This window comes from Danio aesculapii, chromosome 23 (genome assembly GCF_903798145.1).
Source record: "Danio aesculapii chromosome 23, fDanAes4.1, whole genome shotgun sequence".
Taxonomy (NCBI): domain Eukaryota; kingdom Metazoa; phylum Chordata; class Actinopteri; order Cypriniformes; family Danionidae; genus Danio; species Danio aesculapii.
Window position 1 is genome coordinate 49,155,050 of NC_079457.1, and position 22,003 is coordinate 49,177,052.

Genomic DNA, 22,003 nt, shown 5'->3' on the forward strand with positions numbered 1-22,003 from the left:
CTGTATGTGCTGAACAATACTCAATAAAACAACAATAATTATGCAGAAAAGAACACCTCTTGCCTTGTCATATGCCTTTTTCTTTTTTTATATGATGTATTTAACATTTTTTACATCCCAGCAGACACACAACGTCATAAGACGTTAATATTAGGTTAGGTTTACGTCGTAACGTCAGGTCACCAAAATCCAATGTCTAGCCAGCATCTAAGGACAATGTTAATTTTTAAAAAACGAAGTGAAATAAAGATTAAATAACGAAGTGTCTAAAGTGACCAAAATCCAAAAGTGACCAAAATCCAGCGTCGAGTCAACATCATAAACCAACGTCATATTGACGTTAATTACTGATATTTATTCATCAGGTATGGCAACCAAAATCCAACATCTGATAGACGTCATAGTGGTAACATCCACACAACGTAAAGCTAACATCATTAGACGTTGATATTTGGTTGATTTTAGGTTTAAGAAAGTGACCAAAATCCAACGTCGAGCCAACATCTTAAACCAACATCATATAGACATCAAATACTGACATTTATTCATCAGGCAACCAAAATCCAACGTCTGATAGACGTCATACTGGTAACGTCCACACAACGTCAACCTAACATCATTAGACAACGATATTTGGTTGATTTTAGGTTGTAGGAAGTGACCAAAATCCAACGTCGAGCTAACATCTTAAACTAATGTCATATTGACGTCAAACACTGACATTTATTCATCAGGCAACCAAAATCCAACGTCTGATAGACGTCATACTGGTAACGTCCACACAACTTCAAGCTGTAACATCATTAGACGTTGATATTTGGTTGCTTTTAGGTTGTAGAAAGTGACCAAAATCCAAAGTTTTTTCTCTTTTTATATTATTCCATAAGTATTTCTGTACTAGCTATTATTGAATTTGCTCAATGTCCTTATTGTTACCATCATCACTTTCTCTTATTCCCGCACGCTTATTACTGAACAGCAGAAATAACGATACTGACAGTCAAAAGTAAAGTTGAATTATTAATTCAGTAAGCATTTAATCATATGAGTAGAGAACAGAGGAGGGGCTTTTTAAACAACAGAAGCAACAGTAAATGAACATTAAATCAGACGAAGAAATAAAAAGCTTATCTCGGATATTTCATGAAGGGTTCATTTCAGGTACTTTAGGGGGAAAAGGTAAAAACTTTACAAATTAAGAGTTATTGCATGTGCTGAACATTCAGAGGATCAACCAGGAGCGTTTAATAACATTTCTGATCACTTAATAACGACTCTTTCTGTATCACTGCTGAAGTCAAACGCAGAGTTCAGGAGTTTTACGGCAGAATCCACAACAATGCATCGTAATAATGATCATCTTAAAGGGACAGTTCACCCAAAACAGATTCTGCATTGCAACAGAAGATAATTTGAAGAATGCTGGAAACCTGTAACCATTGACTTACATAGTATTCATCAGTGGTTACCGGCATTCATCAAAATATCTTCTTTAGTGTTCAACAGATGAAAGAAGCTTATAAAGGTTTATAACCACTTGAGGGAGAGTAAATAATGAGTACATTTACATTTTTTTTGGGTGAACCGTCGCTATAACTTTCTTAAAAATGGTTTTGTAACTGTAAACATGACATTATTTGATCAGTTCCTGTCAAGTGTAACTAAGTGTGAACAAATATCTAGAATAAACCAGCAGTGCTGACAGGTGTATGTGTCCCCTGGCAATAACATTCACATTAATGAAAAGGATACTCACAGCATTCGGATCGGGACACTGCTAGGCCACACCAGACCACTAGCGCAGATAAAACAAAACTGTGTCGGCGGCTCACGTCAGGTTCTGTCTGGACTAAAAATGTACACGTGAACACACCAAATGAACGAAAGCTGTCTGAAACAAGAGTGTGTGTTCTGAACTTGCACAAGATGACATGTGTTTCCGCTCCCGCAGGGGGCAGTGTAGTCTGTTTTCTCATTCAACAAGAGGAAATCAAAATTCTGCCGCTTGTGCAAAGCATAAACAAAGCAGCGTTCAGCAGTATAATCACAGCAATCGTCACTCACCAGTGAGGGATTCGAGCCTGATCTCACGAGGAAACGTAACTATTTTACGTTTTGTCCGTTTAGTGGCGAGTTCAGTCGTACAGAAATGTACGATATTAAAAAGGAAGCGTGGCACCCAACTCCACCCCCAAACCCAACTATCATTGGGGGATAAGCAAACCCTACTAAATTGTATGAATGGGACTCTACGACTTCATTCGAATTAGCCACTAATTCCAAAAGTTACGAATTGCTGTGAGATCGCGTTGGGGATTCACTCCTGCAGATATGTCTGATGATCTAACTATCCATATAGTTTACAGATATTACACAAATGTAGTGAAACTGCAGCTGGCTTCTGTGTTTCTTCCTGACTTGAATTGTTTACGTCACTTCACTACGTCACACTCTGATTCGCTGCTGCTGAGATCCAATTCCCGGATCTCATTGGCCAGATTTGGCATGTAGAATGATTGGTTATTCAGCAGCGAATCAGAGTGTGCCATAGAGTTTAGATTCTCTGCCCAAGCCGAACCCAGACTTGACCCGACCCGATATTTCCTGCCACTATCTTCAGGTCAAGCATTTGTGGCTTTTAGTCAATATTTAATTAGCCTAATTGCATGAAGAGCTAAACACAAATCTATAATGAGAGCATTCGATTACGTTCCTACTGCTTGTGCTCATTTAAGACGAAATTATATTGGAAACCTGCAACCACTTACTTTCATAATCTTTGTTTTGCCTACTGTGCAAGTCAATGGTTACTGGTTCAGCATTCTTCAAAATATCTTCTTTAGTGTTCAACAGAAATAAACCCATAAAGGTTTATAACCACTTGAGGGAGAGTAAATAATAAGGAAATGACTATTTTTTGGGGTGAACCGTCGCTGTATTCAGGGTAGAGTTTCTTAAAAATAGTTTTGTATTTGTAAAAATTATTATTTGATCAGTTTCTGTAATAAAAAGAGTGTGAACAGATATCTAGAATAAACCAGCAGTGCTGACAGGTGTATGTGTCCTCTGACAATAGCATTCACATTAATGAAACAGATACTCAAAGCATTCGGATCGGGACACTGCTAGGCCACGCCAGACAGCTAGCTGTCTTTAAAATAAAAAGATGCCACGACGGTCATGTTTACATATTATTAAGTGTGTTTGTCTGTTTAAAAACACACCAAAATCCCAAAGCGTCCATTTTCGCTCATCTTCAAATGGCTTGTACAGAAGCTGATCTGAGAACAGTCCTTAAACAGTCCGTCAGTGCGTATGGAGAGCAGAAGCAGAGTGCAGGCGTTTGCCTTTCACACTGCTGATCGACAGCTGATGCACAGATCGATCTATCTCTATTCTATATAGTTACCCAGCTATCTGTATATATAAATACACTTTTTATTTCTATTTTCACCTGCACCAACTTGTGAAAACATGTGAAACATGAATTGACAGATTCAGAGCTTGCATAATGATTGCAGCCATTTTATATTCCTTTCAACCTGATTTCAAGCCAAAATAAAGTGAAAGCATGATTCTCTTGAACAGCTCTTGCAATTAGACTACATCACATTTAAGATGCTGCGTTCACTTTTCATAGAAAGATATGGGAAAATGTTTAAATGGGACGATAGCGGGATAGAATGGCAAGAAACAGGAGAATCCCAGCAAACAGAGGGTTGCCAGGTATGCAGAAAGGATGATAGTCAACCTTCAATGTCCTCTTTAGTCACTTCTTCAAGGCAGCATACCCCTGAGAGCGAGGTAAGATACATCTAAACTAATTTCCCGGTTATGACGCTCCACGTATTCTGGCTTAAATCGGGCTCGAACTTTAATGTCTCAGACTGGGTCCGGTTCGGACAAGGTGCACAGGCTCTAGGTTTTATTTTTTGGGCCCGATCTAAGCTCTAGTGTGACGTAGCGAAGTGACGTAGCAAGTAAACAATTCAAGTCAAGAAGAAACACACTGAAATTCCACTACATTTCTCAAATATCAGCAAGCGATATGAGTTATTAGATTATCAGACATGGTGAGTGACGGTTACTGTGATAATGAAGCTTTGTTTATGCTTTGCGCATCGAAAGTTTGGTTTCCTTTTGTTAAATAAACAGACTATACTGCCCCCTGCTGGAGCAGAAACACTCCTCCTCCACACAGGCACAATCACACACTCTGGTTTCGTTCCGCTAGTTATTCGCCATCAGCTTGCGGTGTCTCGGTCTTAAGCAAAAGCATATCTGAAGGATAAATAACGAATCAGTTCTGATCAAGTGTTGTCACGATACTGACATTTTAAAAGCATCCACTTCTCGCTAACATTTGAGCACATTCTGAAACACCGCTGATTGGCCGTTGTGTTCACCTGCTCAACAGAAATGACTGTGATTGGCCGTGAAGGTCATCAGTTTTCATTCGTGTTCAACACAGACACAGGGACACTGGAGTGTTTTAGAGCCGCGTAGATCAGCTGATCTGTCTATGAGCTGACATACCAGCAATCTGCTGATGGATCGACTGATCTTTGCGGCTTTAAAACACTCCAGTGTCCCTGTATCGGTGTTTGCACGGGTGAACAGTGATGAACTGAGGACCTGCACGGCCAATCACAGTCATTTCTGTTGAGCACATGAACACAACGGCCAATCAGCAGAGTTTCAGAATGCGCTCAAATGTTAGCAGGACATGGATTTAAATGTCAGTATTGATCTGTTCTGAAATTCAGTATCGTGACAACACTAATCAGATCTTTTAGCTAGTTATTAAAGTGTTTAATGCGCAGCAGTGGTGTGTGAGCTAGGAGCAGAGCTCCAGCGTGTCCATAGGCTCCTCCGGCTCCGGCTGCTTGTGGTTTAATCCGTTCGTTTCTCCAGTTCTGCTGTCCGAGTCCGGCTGGGGGAACGTCTCAGATGAAGCAATGCATTCTGGGCTGTCAGTCCGATCTCTGCTCGCTCCTGATGCTAAACCTGATGCTGATCCTGCTGCAGGTTCTGTAGGCTCTCCAGCACACACTGGACTGTCCATCTGATCCCGAAGATCTGTGCAGTCCACCGCTCCAGCTTCACCCTCACTGATATTATTATTATTAGCCAGATTCTGGAGGTCTTCATCTGGTGTGTCTGCAGGCACATCAGCGCTCTGTCCATTATTCAGATGCTGCTCGTCTGTTTCTGTGTGTTTCTCCGGATCTTCAGCTCCGGACACACTCTCTCCGTCCTCTTGTTTCTTCACATCGGTGATATCGGCGGTGGATTTGCAGTGTTTGGCGTCCGCTTCTCCATCTTTACTCTTGTATCGTGAGTCTTCATTGGCTGCGCTCTCTCCGCTTAGCACCACAGAGTTCTGCCGCTTCTCCGACTTCTTCTTGAAGCGCTTCTGGATTTTTCTGGGACACCACACGAACTTGTCTTTGGGCTCAAAGTGCTGGAAGGCGAAGCGCACCAGCTTCCTGCGCTCCCGCTTGTCCCGCACCGCGAACAGGAAGTAGTCCAGGACGCTGCGTTTGACACTGCTGAGCGTCTTCCGGACCAGCGTTTCCTCCAGGAAAAACCGCACCAGAGGAGCCTGGAAGTGCTCGAAGCCAAGCTCTCCGAGGCTCTTGAGTATCCGGGTAATTCTCAGATTATTGTGCATGTTTCTAAAAGAGGAAAAGCAGATTTAGAAATAAACAGAACACCTTGAAAATATGAACTGAGCCTTTAATTGTCATTTATTAGGGATTTATAAATCATAAATAATCCTCACTTTAGATTAGGTCACAAAACTGGATGATGGTTGAGTTAATAAAGCATTTATTAACATACAAATTAACCTAAAATAACCTAGTTTTCCCCCCTTTTTTTTGTCAAGTATGAGTCTCCGAATGGTTCCTCCAGTGACCGAATGAGAGCGGCCGCTTCGTATTCAGGCACTGACGGCTGAATGGCAGTAGAGTTCAGAGGTAGGAGCTTTTGCCCAGTCATTTTGGACTTTGGCTGTGGGACTGGGGTTATCTGACCATGAACTGATGACTATTATTAATCAATGTCTGGATTACCCTCTTTCTATTGAGGGGATGAAATCACTCAGTTTTAGGAGTTTGCTGTCCCCCTTAAAGTGAATAGTCAAGAGTTTCATTGTGTTCCCAAGATGGTTTTCACCTAAAGATACCACCGCCCCAGACTGTCTTTGCATGGCCTTAGAGCTTAGAGATTTTGGATAGTGTTGAGACGCAGCCCCAAGTTGATCTTTTTGAATCCCAGCCTAAGGGAACTTCTAGTCCTGAGACTCCACTGGAGATTGTTTTTGCCCCAGGACCCCAGGACCCCTTTCTAAAATGGCTGATGAAGTGGAATTTTGTTTAAACAAAGCCGATATTGTCGGCGCAATAGCCTAGTTGTTAGCGTGTCGACATATGGTGCAGTAGCACGTCAGGGCGTCCCGAATTCGAATCTCTTCTTGAGGACATTTCTCTACCCTACTCTCCTCTCTCTCTAATTTCGCTTCCTGTCTAAATACTGTCCTATCTAATAAAGGCAAAAAGTTCAAAAATAAATCTAAAAAAAATAAAAACAAAGCTGATACCTCTGAACCTTTTTGCAAATGGACATTAGTTCAGATTTCATGATTGTGGCCACAGCATTTGCCTAAGATGGTTGATAGTTCTGAGCTTCGGTGCCATGTCACGGCTATCTTCAAACCAGTCCCTGAACCCTTTGCTAGTTTTGATTTTGTTTTGAAACTGCATGTTCAGAGGATTCATCCTTAGAGTTAGGGGAATCTTTATTTTCAATGCTTTCTGACTTTTTCTGTTCTTATAGAACCGATATAATTCTAATATTTTGGAAACATAATTTTTTAGTTTTCTTGAGTTTCACATCAGTGAACCCTCACCCTCAAGCGCCGGTAGACCCTCGCCCACAAGAGTCGGTGAACCATCACTTTCAAATGCTGAGCCTTCAGGTGCTTTATGTGCTTTATTCAGTGTTAAATGCTTATAACGTGACTTTGATTACCATTCCATAAAAATCCATTAGGTGTCATTTAAATAAATACCTAAATTTGATGGACTGAAGCATGTATTACTCAAACTAACATCACTGAAATCCTCAGCCATACCTCTCTAGATTAGCGAATCTCTCCCTCCAGTTGTCGGCGCGCTTCACTTCTCCAGTTTCTCTGTTCTGCAGCTGAAGCCCATAGAAGCCCAGCATGAGTTCATACGAGTCTAGAAGACGACTCTTAGCTTCTTCACTCTCCCTGAACGCCTACAGGACAACACAAACACAAGACACTCAAACTAGGACAACACCTGGAGAACATCTGGAGAAAACTCAGTGTTATAACTCACCTGGATCTCTTTCTTGGTGAGCTCTGCTGCCATGTAGTTCACTCCCGGCTCTCGCAGAGGAAACAGCCTGAATGCAGGACAGATTTAGTTTTCAAGAGCAGGAAAACATACTAACATACTACCAAATCACATACGTGTGCACTGTTCTACGTCATTCTGTAGAACAAATAATGTCAGTAGCTCATTCACAGATAAAACTACCTAGAAAGAGTAGGTGCACTTTAAATGGGAGGAGCTACTGATGAAGGGGAGGAGCTACTAATGAAGGGGAGGAACTGATGATGAAGTGGAGGCGATACTGATGATGAAGGGGAGGAGCTACTAATGAAGGGGAGGAGCTAATGATGAAGTGGAGGAGATACTGATGATGAAAGGGAGGAGCTGATGATGAAGTGGAGGAGATACTGATGATGAAGGGGAGGAGCTACTAATGAAGGGGAGGAGCTGATGATGAAGTGGAGGAGATACTGATGATGAAGGGGAGGAGCTACTAATGAAGGGGAGGAGCTGATGATGAAGTGGAGGAGATACTAAAGATGAAGAGGAGGAGCTGATGATGAAGGGGAGGAGCTACATATGAAAGGGAGGAGCTACTGATGATGAAGGGGAGAACCTGATGATGAAGAGGAGCGACTGATGAAGAAGAGGAACTACTGAAGAGGTGGATACTGATAAAGAGGAGGAGCTACATATGAAGGGGAGGAGTTGCTGATGAAGAGAAAGAGATTCTAATGAAGGGAAGGAGATCCTGGTGAAGAGGAGGAGCTACTGATGACGAAGGGGGGACCTGATGATGAAGAGGAGGTGCTACCTATGAAGGGGAGGACATACTAAAGATGAATGGGAGGAGCTGATGATGAAGAAGAGGAGCTACATGTGAAGAGGAGGAGCTACATATGAAGGGGAGGAGCTACTGATAAAGAGAAAGAGATTCTGATGAAGGGGAGGAGAAACTGATGAAGAGGAGGAGCGACTGATGAAGAAGAGGAACTACTGATGAGGTGGATACTGATAAAGAGGAGGAGCTACATATGAAGAGGAGGAGCTGCTGATGAAGAGAAAGAGATTCTGATGAAGGGGAGGAGACCCTGGTGAGGAAGAGGAGCCACAGATGATGAAGGGGGGGACCTGATGATGAAGAGGAGGAGCTACTGATAAGGAAACTACATATGAAGGGGAGGAGCTACTAATGAATAGGAGGAGATACTGATAATGATGGGGAGGAGCTGATGATAAAGAGGAGCTACATATGAAGGGGAGGAGCTACTGATGAAGAGGAGGAGATACTGATAATGATGGGGAGGAGCTGATGATAAAGAGGAGCTACATATGAAGGGGAGGAGCTACTGATGAAGAGGAGGAGATACTGACAATGATAGGGAGGAGCTGATGATAAAGAGAAGCTACATATGAAGGGGAGGAGCTACTGATGAAGAGGAGGAGATACTGATAATGATGGGGAGGAGCTGATGATAAAGAGGAGCTACATATGAAGGGGAGGAGCTACTGATGAAGAGGAGGAGATCCTGATGATGATAAGGAGGAGCTACTGATGAAGAGAAAGAACTCTACACGACATGATTGAGTATAAGTGCAAACGTGTGTCATTTGGGATGCAACCATTGCCAGACAACAACTAAGAAGATGGTGTTAAAGTTAAAGATGTTTCATACCACTGAATGTAGGAATGGACTCTCTCCAGCCTTTTGTAATCGGTCCTCCACTCGGTGTGAAATGTCTCAATCGAGACGTCTAATGACCAGAAAGAAGAAGATCAGGTTCAACTCAACTCAACTTTGGGAAGTGGAGAAGAAAGCCAGCACGTACCGTCAGGAGAAGACTTAATTTCATTTAGGTAGAACTTTAAGTTGGTCATTCTTTCTTCTGGGCACTCCTCTTCATTGATATTCTGTAACGAGATGAGAAAAATAATGTCAGGTGCACATTTAATAACGTCTCCATCTCACTTTAGGAGGGAAAACCCAAACTCTTACTGGATATCCGTGTCTATAGTTCTGCATATCCTTGGCCGCTCTGAGGTTTCTGGAGGAAGAGTTGGACCACTGCAAAGATTGAAAGATTGATTCGTTTCAGGTTCACGCTTTCATTGCCTGCATGCCCGACTAACGAAATCCCAAACCATCTTTCTTAGATGCAGTTGAACACTTTGATTTTTAACATGTTATTAAGATAAGTTCCTTCTGCTCACTGAGATGCATTAATTCAACATACAGTGCATCCGGAAAGTATTGATAGCGCTTCACTTTTTCCACATTTGTTTATGTTCCAGCCTTATTCCAAAATAAATTTAATTGATTGATTTCCTCAACATTCTACACACAATCCCCCATAATGACAATGTGGACAAAGAGTTTTTGAAATTATTGCAAATTTATTATAAATGAAAAATCACATGTACATCAGTATTCACAGCCTTTGTTCAATACTTTGTTGATGCACCTTTGACAGCGATTACAGCCTCAAGTCTTCTTGAATATGATGCCACAAGCTTGGCACACCTGTCTTTGGGGATTTTGGCCCATTCCTCTTTGCAGTACCTCTCAAGCCAGGTTGGATGGGAAGCGACGGTGTACATCCTTTTTCAGATCTCTCCAGAGATGTTCAATAGGATTTAGGTCTGGGCTCTGGCTGGGCCATTCACAGAGTTGTCGTGAGGTCACTCCATTGATATTTTGGGATGTGTCTTCTGTCTGGCCGCTCTACCATACAGGCCTGATTGGTGGATTGCTGCACAGATGGTTGTCCTTCTGTAAGGTTCTCCTCTCTCCACAGAAGAACGCTGGAGCTCAGACAGAGTGACCATCGGGTTATTGATCACCTCCCTGACTAAGGCCCTTCTCCCCCGATCACTCAGCTTGGATGGCCGGCCAGCTCTAGGAAGAGTCCTGGTGGTCAAACATCTTCCACTTACGGATGATGGAGGCCGCTGTGCTCATTGGAGCTTTCAGAGCAGCAGAAATGTTTCTGTCACCTTCCCCAGCCTCGTGCCTCCAGACAATCCTGCCTCAGAGGTCTACAGCCAATTCCTTTGTCTTCATGCTTGGTTTGTGCTTTGATATGCACTGTCAACCCTGGGCCCTTATATAGACAGGTGTACGCCTTTTCAGATCATGTCCAAACAGCTGAATTGAGCACAGGTGAACTCCAATGAAGCTGCTGAAACATCTAAAGAATGATCAGTGGAAACAGAATGCTGAGCTCAATGTAGAGCTTCACGCCAAAGCCTGTCAATACTGATGTACATGTGATTTTATAGCTTTTTATTTGCTTTTTATCCAGTTTGAATCCAGCATTCTTTGTTTTCCCTATTACAAATCAGATTGGAATTTGGAAATACATTTATTTTGAATAGAAAGGAAATATTTTTGTTTAAAGTGAAAATAATGAAGGTATTTAATAAGGTTTAGGCTATCTATATTGTGTATAAACAGCATCTAAATAGTTATTTTAAATATTCTATAAACAGTTATTTTCCACCTGGTGTTAAATGCTAGCGACATCTTAATGTAATTAATTTGGGTTTACAATGTTAGTTGGCCTGCTTCACCCATATTCTCCGACCGCATGGCTCCGCTTGAAGAACATTTAATAAATGACACATCCCTTAATAAAGGTGCCTCCCTTTCTGTACAAAGCACATACTGCTTAGACAACTATATATTTTCCTCTTAGCATATATAGTTGCCACCATATATAATTATTTTTATCTTTGTTCAAATGTATAATCAATAAAAAGCACACAGATATTTTTCATTATTTTGTTTTAACTAAATACAATGCTTTAAAGGCTTTAAAAATAAGTTAAATATTTGTAGACTAGAAATATATGTACTATATATCATTTATTTAAACAAATACAGGCAATACAATATAGATTAATTTTATTTCAAATATATTAATCTTATTTTTAATTCATCTATAGGGGTATGGCCGGGTAAGGGGGCCCTACAAGACATTGTACCCAGGGGCCTCTGAATTCTTAATCTGGGCCTGTGTAGTGGTATACATTGTACGGGGTCTTTTATAAATAATACTCTGTATAATTACTGTTTTTACATTACTGTGAGGGTTGGGGTAGGGGTAGATGTAAATAAAATACAATTACTGAGTAAACTCTCTGCTGAAAAAACTGCTTAAACCAGCCTAAACTGGTTGGCTGGTTTTAGCTGGTCGACCTGGCTGGTTTTAGAGGGGTTTTTGGCCATTTCCAGCCTGGTATTAGCTGGTCAGGCTGGAAAATGACTAGCTAAAACCAGCTTGACCAGCCTGGATTTAACTGGACATAGCTGGTTTTGGCTAGGCTGGTCAAGGTGGTCTTAGCTGGTCATCTGCCAGCCTGACAAGTTAAGACCAGGCTGGAAATGGCTGGAAACCAGTCTGAAAATAGCCAAAACTCTCTAAAACCAGGCTGATCGACCAGCAAAACCAGCCTAGGCTGGTTTAAGCTTTTTTTCAGCAGGGATAATACATAATATGAATAGTACTAGGTATAATTACTGTTTTTACATTACTGTGATGGCTTGGGATGGGGGTAGACGTTAATAAAAATACAATTAATCGATAATTTGATCAATAATGGAAACAATTCGCGTTTGTTTCCAGCCGCAGCTGTATCCCTTCAAGCAGCAACCCCCAATCTCACGTCCAGTCGATGACGTGAAATCATGGAGTGACGTACATCCGGTCAGCAGAGCTTACGTTAAATAACTAGCTAACATGCTATTCTGTAAAACACACTAAAATAGCCGAAACAGAGCTTCAAGTGTATGTAAATTGTTGCTTCAGAGAGGTTTATTTGCACACTTCCGCTCGAGCTCATCAAGTGATAAGAGAGTAGCGGTCCCACACGCACACATGAATAAAAACACGAATATCACAGCGCGAATAAAACCAACGTCTCTCTGAGGCTAACCGCAGCGTTTCTGTAGGACCAAAGAGTCCCTGTGCAGAGCCTTAATGTGTGTGTATATAGTAAGAACACGTACATATGTCTAATATATAGATGAAGGTGTATAAATAGACACATACGAAGGCGGGCCGTGTTTTCCGGCTGCGGCCGCTGTGCTCCAGCTCGTCCCCGTCGCTCTCCGTGTCCCAGGTGGAGTCATACTCACACAGCAGATCGTCCTCCATCCCTGAACAGCCGAGCGATGATGGAGAATAAGCTGATCAATAACCTGATCAATAATCAACCCGCGCTGTGGAGAGCAGCATCCGCACAGAGCCATTGGAGGAGCAGATGACCGTCCGCTGCTGCAGCTCAGCGACTGCACACACACACACACACACATACACGCTCGCTCGCTCACACACACACACACACACACACACACACACACTCACACACACACACACATATATACTGTACACACTTATGTACGTTCACACACACCCATACAAATACACAAACATATACACACACGCACATACATATATACACACACATACACCTCTACATGTACACACACACATATATATCCGGTATATTATATATTTTACATATTAAATCTTAATGCAGAAATGAAGTGCTATAAACGAAAATAGCAGTTATATAACCAAACACAGAAACAAACATGTAAAGCATAGGAGTGTTTCTAACCAAATGTATGGTGCATTAAGTCAGGAGGAGTGTGTCCTACGGGTGGTTTGTCAAGCCCACTCACCTGCATAGCGCACTTATGGATCATTATGTGTTAACGATAGGTCTTTAAGCTAGTTTTGAACTGAGAGAGTGTGTCTGAGCCTCGGACGTTATCAGGAAGGCTATTCCTGAGTTTAGGAGCCATATATGAGAAGGCTCGACCTCCTTTAGTAGACTTTGCTATTTTAGGTACTACCAGAAGCCCAGAGTTTTGAGATCTTAAGGAGCAAGTTGGATTGTAGCGAGACCGATAAACAGGAGCACAATTATTTAAAGATTTATAGGTAAGAAGCAATATTTCATAATCAATACAGAACTGAACAGCAGCCAGTGTGAGGAGGATAAAATTGGGGTGATGTGATCATAGACTTTGTATGAACTCTGGCAGCTGCATTTTGCACTAGCTGAAGTTTATTAATAGAGGACGCTGGGCATGTGGTGTCAAGTGTGTTAATGCCGTCCTGCTGAACTACTTTCATTTCTGTATGTCAAAGCGCTTCTGGATTACAGGTGAGATGAGGTATAAACAACAGCAGACTCCATGCAGAGACTGTGCAGCCGATTAGCCTCGGCACTGAACTGCTATTTCTGAACGTGGTAGCTATGGCAACAGCTGTAATGAAGCAGATCATAATAAGCCAGAGATAACACTCATCTTCGTCAACATTGAATTCTATGATAATGATTCCTCTGTGTTGTTTACTATGCCACTGTCATATGATCCTGAAGGAATGATGGGTGGGATTCCACCAGCCTGGTTTTAGAGGGGTTTTGGCCATTTCCAGCCTGGTTTTAGCTAATCAACTCCTTGCCTAACCAGAGCAGGCTGGAAATGGCCAAAACCCCTGTAAAAGCAGGCTGGTCGACCAGCTAAAATCAGCCTAGCTTTAGGCTAGTTTTTTTCACCAGAGATATACCGCGACTTAGATTAAATATAAGCATTGCTTTTCTAACATTGCTATTTTATTCACTCACCAGAGAGAGAAAGAGAGGCCTTCCCTACTGAAAAATCCAGCTTAAACCAGCCTAGGCTGGTTGGCTGGTTTTAGCTGGTCGACCAGCCTGGTTTTAGAGGGGTTTTGGCCATTTCCAGGCTGGTTTGCAGCCATTTCCAGTCTGGTCTTAGCTGGTCAGGCTGGAAAATGACCAGCTAAAACCAGCTTGACCACCTAATCAGGCTGGGAGCCCAGCCAAAACCAGCTATGTCCATCTTAAACCAGGCTGGTCAAGCTGGTTTTAGCTGGCCATTTTCCAGCCTGACCAGCTAAGACCAGACTGGAAATGGCTGCAAACCAGCCTGGAAATGGACAAAACCCCTCTAAAACCAGGCTGGTCGACCAGCTAAAACCAGCCAACCAGCCTAGGCTGGTTTAAGCTGGATTTTTCAGCAGGGTTTGCTTACTTGACTTTATATGTGTGAGTAAATCAAAGCCCCTCAGTTCTCAGAACACTGTAAACACAGCAAGTGTACTTCTGCACACACACGCACACACACACACACACACACACACACACACACACTATAATCTGCTGTTTTACTCCCCTGAACACCATATAAAAGACAGAAACTCTTATGTAAAGGGTTAATGCTGACATCTGATGATCAACAGTAAATATTAGGAATGTTCCCTCTTCCCAACAGGTAAAACCAGCAGCAATCAAGAATGCATGATTATCTGCTGTCATGGCTTTGCCATCAATAAATGTGATTATAATGGAAGTCAATGGGGGGAAAACAACACCAACATCACCAATGGAGAGTCAATCTGAACAGTGTGTTGTTGAATTTTTTAACATTGTCTAAGCATTTTCCCAAAAAGGGTTAAATCGCGTGATTTGCGCATCACAGGAAGAAAAGTGAAGAGGCTCCGCTAATCTGATCTCCTCTCCAGCATCTCTGCCTAATGTAATGTAATGAAGGAGACGGCGACATGAACACGACGCACTGTGCGCTTCCCCGGGAATGCCTCTGACAGTCGCGACAGCCTGCACCCCAGCTGAGTGTGTGTGAAGATGAAGAAGCAGAATGTGCGCACTCTGTCCCTCATCCTCTGCATCTTCTCCTATCTGCTGGTGGGCGCCGCGGTGTTCGTGGCGCTGGAGTCCGACACCGAGAGCGCCCGAAAGCGGATGCTGGAGCAGAAGCGCGCGGAGCTGCGGAGGAAATACCGCTTTACCGACGGAGACTATCTGGAGCTGGAGCGCGTGCTGCGGCAGGCGGAGCCACACCGCGCCGGCACACAGTGGAGGTTCGCCGGATCCTTTTACTTCGCCATCACCGTCATCACCACCATAGGTGCGGTCCAGGGTTTCACACACTAGAGTGGGTTATATTCTCACACACATGCAGACATTCAATAAAACAGCAAAGCAGGGTTTTAAATAGGCGAATGCAGGTTAATAATAATGAGTTATGAGTTATGAGATGATATTGTGTGTGAAATCGCCTTCAGACAACATCAGCACTATGTCAGTCAGCAGTGTTGTGTTCTGATAGACAGTGGCTGATCATATGATTTACCTGTTTACAGTTTAACAACAATACTTTTCATTATATTAGGAAGGTGAAAGCAGGTAAAACCAACTTCACCTTATTTAAAGCCCATAAATAAATCTACTTGCTAAAAACATCTCATCATCAAATGCTTATTAAGTTTAAGTCTCATTGATTTTACTCTTCAGTCCTTGTTACAGTAGATATAACTCAAATTAATCAATACAACAGTCCTAAAAACCAAAGCCAACCTAATATATATTTTTATTTTATAATTATTATATACTCTACTCATTTAAAATGCCTGGATCAATCAATAATCAATCTTTAATCAATTAATTTATCAATACAATTATGATTTGGAAAGAAAAGGCTTATATGATGACTAAATAAGTGTATGATTAAATTAAATAATACAATTAACATTACATCTTTAGAATTTACAATTCATAAATTCTATACATTATTCTACAGTTAATAATCTAACATTTAATTATCCATTAACGTTTACAATTGTGGCGCAAATGGGTAGCACAATCGCCTCACAGCAAAAAGGTCTCTGGTTTGAGCCCCGGCTGGGTCAGTTGGTGTTTCTGTGTGGAGTTTGCATGTTCTCCCCATGTTGGTGAGGGTTTCCTCCGGGTGCTCCGGTTTCCCCCACAGTCCAAACACATGCGCTATAGGGGAATTGGGAAAGCTAAATTGGCTGTAGTGTATGAGTGTGAATGGGTGTTTCCCAGTGATGGGTTGCAGCTGGAGTAGTTGGAGGTTCATTCCACTGTGGCGACCGCTGATTAATAAAGGGACTAAGCAAAAAAAAAAAGAATGAATTTAACATTAGTCAGCTGATTTACAAATCGAATGTTAATTTACAATTCATCGGTATCGTAAACTAACCACACAGCTTTAATAACACAGACAATTATTGTTACTACTATTATTAAGAAACACTATTAATTGTGTTTAGAAAATTACATTAGTTTCCATATGAAAATCTAAATAAAGTACTTGAACAGGTCAGTCAGTTAGACGGTTTACTCAGATCTGGAGATATTTTGAAGAATGTAGGTTTCAAAAACGCTGCCGGTCCTCATTAACTTAGACGCAAGCCAAAAGAGACCAGTTTCTTTTCGGCTTGGTCCCTTTAATAATCAAGGGTCGCCACAGTGGAATGAACCGCCAACTTATCCAGCGTATGTTTTACACAGCAGATGCCCGTCCAGCTGCAACCAAGTGCTGGGAAACACCCATACACTAATTTATTTGCACACATACACCACGGACAATTTTAGTTTTTAGCACATATGTTTGGACTATGGGGGAAACCCACACCAACACGGGGAGAACATGCAAACTCCACACAGAAAAGCCCAGTGGAGGCTCGAACAAGTGACCTTCTTGCTGTGAGGTGATTGTGCTACGCACTGCGCCACCGTGACACCCTGAGACCAGCAGATAAATCTTCAAAATATCTATTCTTTTCCTCAGAAAAGAAAGACATGTCTGGTAATATTCAAGGATTAACCCTTGTGTACAGTTCAGACTCCCCATTGGTGATGTTGGTGCTGTTTTTCCCCCATTGACTTCCATTATAATCACAATTTTTGATTGCAAAGCCATGACAGCAGATAATCATGCATTCTTGATTGTTGCTGGTTTACCTTCAGGGAACTTCAATGCTCCGTCAAATATCAACACTGTGGGAGCACTTTGTGTTTGTCGATGTCCTGAAGCTCGTGTGCAATCACTCTAAAGGATCTGGCGATGCGTGACATCACTCCAGGAAGATTTATATAACCTGGGCTTTACATACAGCTGCAACTGTTTTTGTTGAAACGAGGGTTTGTGTGACACTCTCTCCCCACCTACGTTGAAAAATATACAGTTACATTGTTCAAAGGATGGCAGAAAAGAAATACAGATGTCGTGTTCCTTCCTGTCCTCGTTACTTGACGGAGCAGAACACACACGAGCTGTGCACTGAGTGTTTGGGAAAGGATCAATCAGCCCTCAAAAAGGTGTTGAACGTGTTGCGAGGATCACAGATGCATTTAGCAGAGGGGTTAGACACGGGCTCTTTCTCTTCCCTTATCTGCTATATCCGAGGAGAGAGAATATAATGAGCATCTGTTTGGGAGATGGAGATCTGCAACCTTCCTCTCTCAAATATGAGGTGCTAATGATTGGTATTATATAATTGGTAAGGCATGAAATAAGTCCTATTCAGTCCACATGTTGTGTGGAATCTTGCATATGGAGGAGCATTTGTCTCATCTCCAATTGAAAAAAATCATCTGCAGTGACCTCGGGGGACTGGGCTCAAAGATTGAAAAAAAATCAATAACTTCTTTGGGCCGTGGACCAGTCTCTTCACACCACAGATGAGATGGCCAAGGCTGCTCCATGATGGCTAGCATGGTTATGGAGACACATTTGAGCCAGACTATTGGAGACACTGCTTGCTGCAGAGCCATTTGAGCTCCAGCGAAGGTGAGCTTGAGCTCTCGCTCCTCCTCCTGTAAGCTGTTCTAATGCGTACACCCACCCCACTCCTAACCCCAACCACCAGTGACATCACTCGTAGAAGAAGTGCAAGGAAGGAGGAGCTGGAACTCAAGCTCCCCCTTGTTGGAGCTCAGCTCTGCCCAAGTGACTCTGCAGTGAGCACCACTTGGGGGCTATTGTGGAACTCAGTCAGCAATGTCATTAACTCTTCTAGGCCTGTGAGGCGGGGGCAGCCCCAGCCATCAACCAGCTCCTCAAATAAGCATCGAGCGGTGCAGAAAAAAAGCATTGCCACCCGCCATCCCCCTAAAAAACAGTGGTCTGAGGATCACTGTGGTCACCAATAGGGTCTCAAAGAGACTAGGAAGTCAGTCTTTCACACGATTAAAGTTATGCAGTGTTGCGGTCGAGCCCTGGCCATGTGGAACAAGCCCTGGTTCCTGTCCCAGGGTCCAATGCTGGCAACAGTTTGTCAATGCATCACGCTGACAACAGACGCTTCCTGCATGGGCTGGGGAGTGACCTTGTGAGGCCTCTCTACATCAAGACAGTGGGGAGATCATCATCTCCTGTGGCACATAAACTGCCTGGGGGTGTTGCAAGTGAGACACTTTCTCCGTCATGTGAGGGGTCACCATGAGTTGATCAAACACCAGCTTACATCAATCACCAGGGGGGGTCTGAGGTCACACCCTCTTTGCAGACTGGCACATCACTGGTTGGCCCGAGTTTGGTTCTTGGACCTAGTGTCCATCCTGGATGGCCTTCCATGGGAGATTCTGTTCAGAAGAGACCTCCTATCCCAGGTGGTGACTGTGCACCCCTGTCAGGATTTGTGGAAACCTTTTTCATCTGCCTCCTTTCACATCACAAGACCAGGAAAAGCCTAATTTCTTTACCCAGTTAGGGCTCTGAATGCCTACGTCTACAGAGCTGTCCTGTGGCATAGATCAGATTAGTTGTTTGCTCTATGTGGAAACCCTCATCATGGTTCCCCTGCGTCCAAGCAAGTTTGAGCAGGTGAATAGTAAATGCTGTCTCATTGCATACATAGTCCAGTTTCAGCCCTGTCCGGGCCCAATCAACACAGGTATAGTGGATTCCAACTCCTTATCTGGAATTATCCGATGTATCCAACTCAGTGGGAAGGTCTACCCCTCACACCTTCACCCAGTTTTATCAAGTGGTTAAAGATCCCTTTCCAGGGTCTAACACTTTAGTGCTTTGACGTTGTTGGGATTGCGTTCACATAGCATCAATATTTGTAATGTAATGTCTATTTATATTGTGCATATATCATGTATGGCCATCCACCCAAAGCACTTCATAATCATGAGGGGGTCTTTCCACACCACCACCAGTGTGCAGCTCCACTTGGATGATGCGACTGCAGCCACAGGACAACGGCACCAGTGCTTCACCACACACCAGCTACAGGTGGAGTGGAGAGACAGTGGTAGAGTTAATTAGGTGGATGGGAATGATTGGGAGGCTATGATTGGTAAGGGCTGATGGAGGGAATTTGGCCAAGATACCAGGGTTACACCCCTACTCTTTACCAGAAGTGCCATGGGATTATTAATAGGCACAGAGAGTCAGGACCTCAGTCTCATCTGAAAGACTGCGCTCACTGACAGTATTGTGTTCCCTTCACTATATTGGGGCATTAGGCCTCACACAGACCGCAGGTTGAGCTCCCCCTGCTGGCCTCACGAACACCAGTGCCAACAACAACCTAGCTTTCCCATGTGGTCTCCCATCCAGGTACTGACCAGGCTCAACACTGCTTAGCTTCAGTGAGTAACTGGTTTTGGGCTGCAGGGTGATATGGCTGTGGCTAATATTTGACGTAGCACTGAAGTTTCCTGAAGGAGAACATCTCAGGTTATGACTGTAACATGGTTCCCCGAGGGCAACGAGACGCTGCCTCTTGTTGCCATACCTGCATGCCTGGGTGCTTGTTTCGACAAAGTTGAAATTGAAGCTGTATGTAAAGCTCAGACACTATAAATCTTCCTGGTATGATGTCAAGCGTTCCGCCAATTCCATTGGAGTGATTCCACACATGCTTCAGGACCTTGACAAACACAAAGTGCTTCCAGTGTCGATAATTGATTTATGAATTTGTAGATATTTGGACTAGAAACAAGACAAAAATCTTAAGTAATAAAGCTTTTTTGTAGTGTTCAACTTGCTGTGACGTAACTGTGCCTTTGCCTTGGCAACACTGTCCCGCAGGGTATGGGCACGCGGCCCCAGGCACAGATGCAGGGAAGCTGTTCTGCATGCTGTACGCGGGTCTTGGCATCCCGCTGACCCTGGTGATGTTCCAGAGTCTAGGCGAGCGCATGAACACTGGTGTGCGTTTTCTCCTCAGCCGAATGAAGAGCGCTCTGGGCCTGCAGCGCACCGAGATTTCCACCCAGAATATGGTGCTGGTGGGCGTGCTCTCCTGCCTGGGCACGCTCTGTGTAGGCGCCGCTGCATTCTCACATTTTGAAAGCTGGACGTTCTTCCATGCCTACTACTACTGCTTCATCACGCTCACCACCATCGGCTTCGGGGACTTCGTGGCGCTGCAGAAGAAGGAGGACCTGCAGGAGAACCAGCCGTACGTGCTGTTCAGCTTCATCTACATCCTGCTGGGCCTGACGGTGATCGGTGCCTTCCTCAATCTGGTGGTTCTGCGGTTCCTGACACTGAACACCGAGGACGAGAAGCGGGATGCAGCAGAGCGGGCATCACAGCGGGCATCACTGCGAGCATCATCACAGCGCAGAGCTCCAGCTTTCAGACGGGACAGCCAGACACACAGCCGCACAAACCTGCTTTCCCCGCAGCCCACGCCGCACCTGCGCTGGTTCTGCAGCCGCATACACCTGGAGCACACCTCCGCATGCAGAAACACCTGTGCCGGCTGCAGCGTGAGCTCCGTGTCCTGCAGGATTCATGCGGATACAAACAACACAGCGTTCTCCTCCCCGCGCAGCACACTGTCTGCTGGACTCAGCTTCACCACACGCAGGAAATCTCTGTAAATATAGTTAGAACAATCGCTGGATATATAGAGTTGAGGTCCGTTTTCACATGTGTGTGTTTCTCAGTCAGATCAGTCAACAACCATTCAGTATGCTGACTGAGGACCGGTTAAATGGGTAAAGCCACAAAGGCAGGGGTCACCAATCTCGGTCCTGAAGGGCCGGTGTCCCAGCAGAGTTTCACTCCAACTTGCCTTGAAACACCTACCTGGATGTTTCAAGTATACCTTGTAAGACCTTGATTAGCTTGTTCAGGTGTGTTTGATTAGAGTTGGAGCTAAAATCTGTAGGGTACCGGCCCTCCAGGAACAAGTTTGGTGACCCATGCACAAAGGGATACAGCTGCAGATAAGCACATCAATATAGCATCATTTTTGTAACACTGTACAACAATTCATATTTTGACGTTACTGTAAGGGTGGGATGTTAATAAAATACAATTTAATAGGTAATTTAATAAGTAATATGAATAAAACTCTGTATAATTGCTGTTTTTACATTACTGTGATGGTTGGGTTTAGGGTAGATGCTATTAGAATACAAATAATGGAAAATGTAATAAATATTAATCTTTTTAACTCCCTCTGACAACCTTCCATGGATGAAAGTAAAGACCGGGGGAGGGGGGTGTAGTGTCGTGGATGAAAGTGAACATCAGGGGAGGGGGCGGTTGAGGTTTGCGTGGATGAAAGTGAAAACCTGGGGCAGGGGTTGTAGTGTCGCGGACGAAGGTGAGAAGCCTACGGGGGGGGGGGACTAGTTGCGGAAGATAGTGGAGTGAAGATTGGGGGGAGGGGGTTGCGCAGACGAAAGTGAAGAGGGGGTGGGGGTGATTTGCGCCGACAAAAGTGAAGTGAAGGCCGGGGGGAGGGGTTGTTACGCAGACGAAGGGGAAGATTTGGGGGGTTGGGGTTGTATAGTAGGGTTGTATGCC

At 43.6% G+C, this 22,003-nt stretch overlaps 2 protein-coding genes across 2 annotated transcripts; one reads left to right on the forward strand and one right to left on the reverse strand.

Moving 5' to 3' along the window:
- Window positions 1–1,037: 1,037 nt before the first annotated feature.
- ogfr (opioid growth factor receptor) lies at window positions 1,038–12,680 on the reverse strand. The gene is made up of 7 exons (XM_056449376.1): window positions 12,420–12,680; window positions 9,365–9,433; window positions 9,198–9,279; window positions 9,044–9,122; window positions 7,371–7,437; window positions 7,139–7,287; window positions 1,038–5,678 (listed from the first exon to the last, which is right to left on the reverse strand). The coding sequence occupies exons 1-7, from the start codon at window positions 12,522–12,524 to the stop codon at window positions 4,838–4,840; spliced, it is 1,392 nt and encodes a 463-aa protein (XP_056305351.1). The 5' UTR covers window positions 12,525–12,680; the 3' UTR covers window positions 1,038–4,837.
- Window positions 12,681–14,909: 2,229 nt separating this feature from the next.
- kcnk15 (potassium channel, subfamily K, member 15) lies at window positions 14,910–21,150 on the forward strand. Its single transcript, XM_056449575.1, has 2 exons — window positions 14,910–15,328; window positions 20,270–21,150. The coding sequence occupies exons 1-2, from the start codon at window positions 15,046–15,048 to the stop codon at window positions 21,067–21,069; spliced, it is 1,083 nt and encodes a 360-aa protein (XP_056305550.1). The 5' UTR covers window positions 14,910–15,045; the 3' UTR covers window positions 21,070–21,150.
- Window positions 21,151–22,003: the final 853 nt, after the last annotated feature.

Bases quoted from the DNA above. Each gene is read 5' to 3' on its own strand.
- ogfr (XM_056449376.1), bottom strand. From the start codon at position 12,524: ATGGAGGACGATCTGCTGTGTGAGTATGACTCCACCTGGGACACGGAG. The intron at 9,434-12,419 runs GTATGTGTCTAT...CAATCTTTGCAG, and splicing joins GGAAAACACGGCCCGCCTTC to TGGTCCAACTCTTCCTCCAG. The intron at 5,679-7,138 runs GTATGGCTGAGG...TTCCTCTTTTAG, and splicing joins AGATTCGCTAATCTAGAGAG to AAACATGCACAATAATCTGA.
- kcnk15 (XM_056449575.1), top strand. From the start codon at position 15,046: ATGAAGAAGCAGAATGTGCGCACTCTGTCCCTCATCCTCTGCATCTTC. The intron at 15,329-20,269 runs GTGCGGTCCAGG...ACTGTCCCGCAG, and splicing joins CACCGTCATCACCACCATAG to GGTATGGGCACGCGGCCCCA.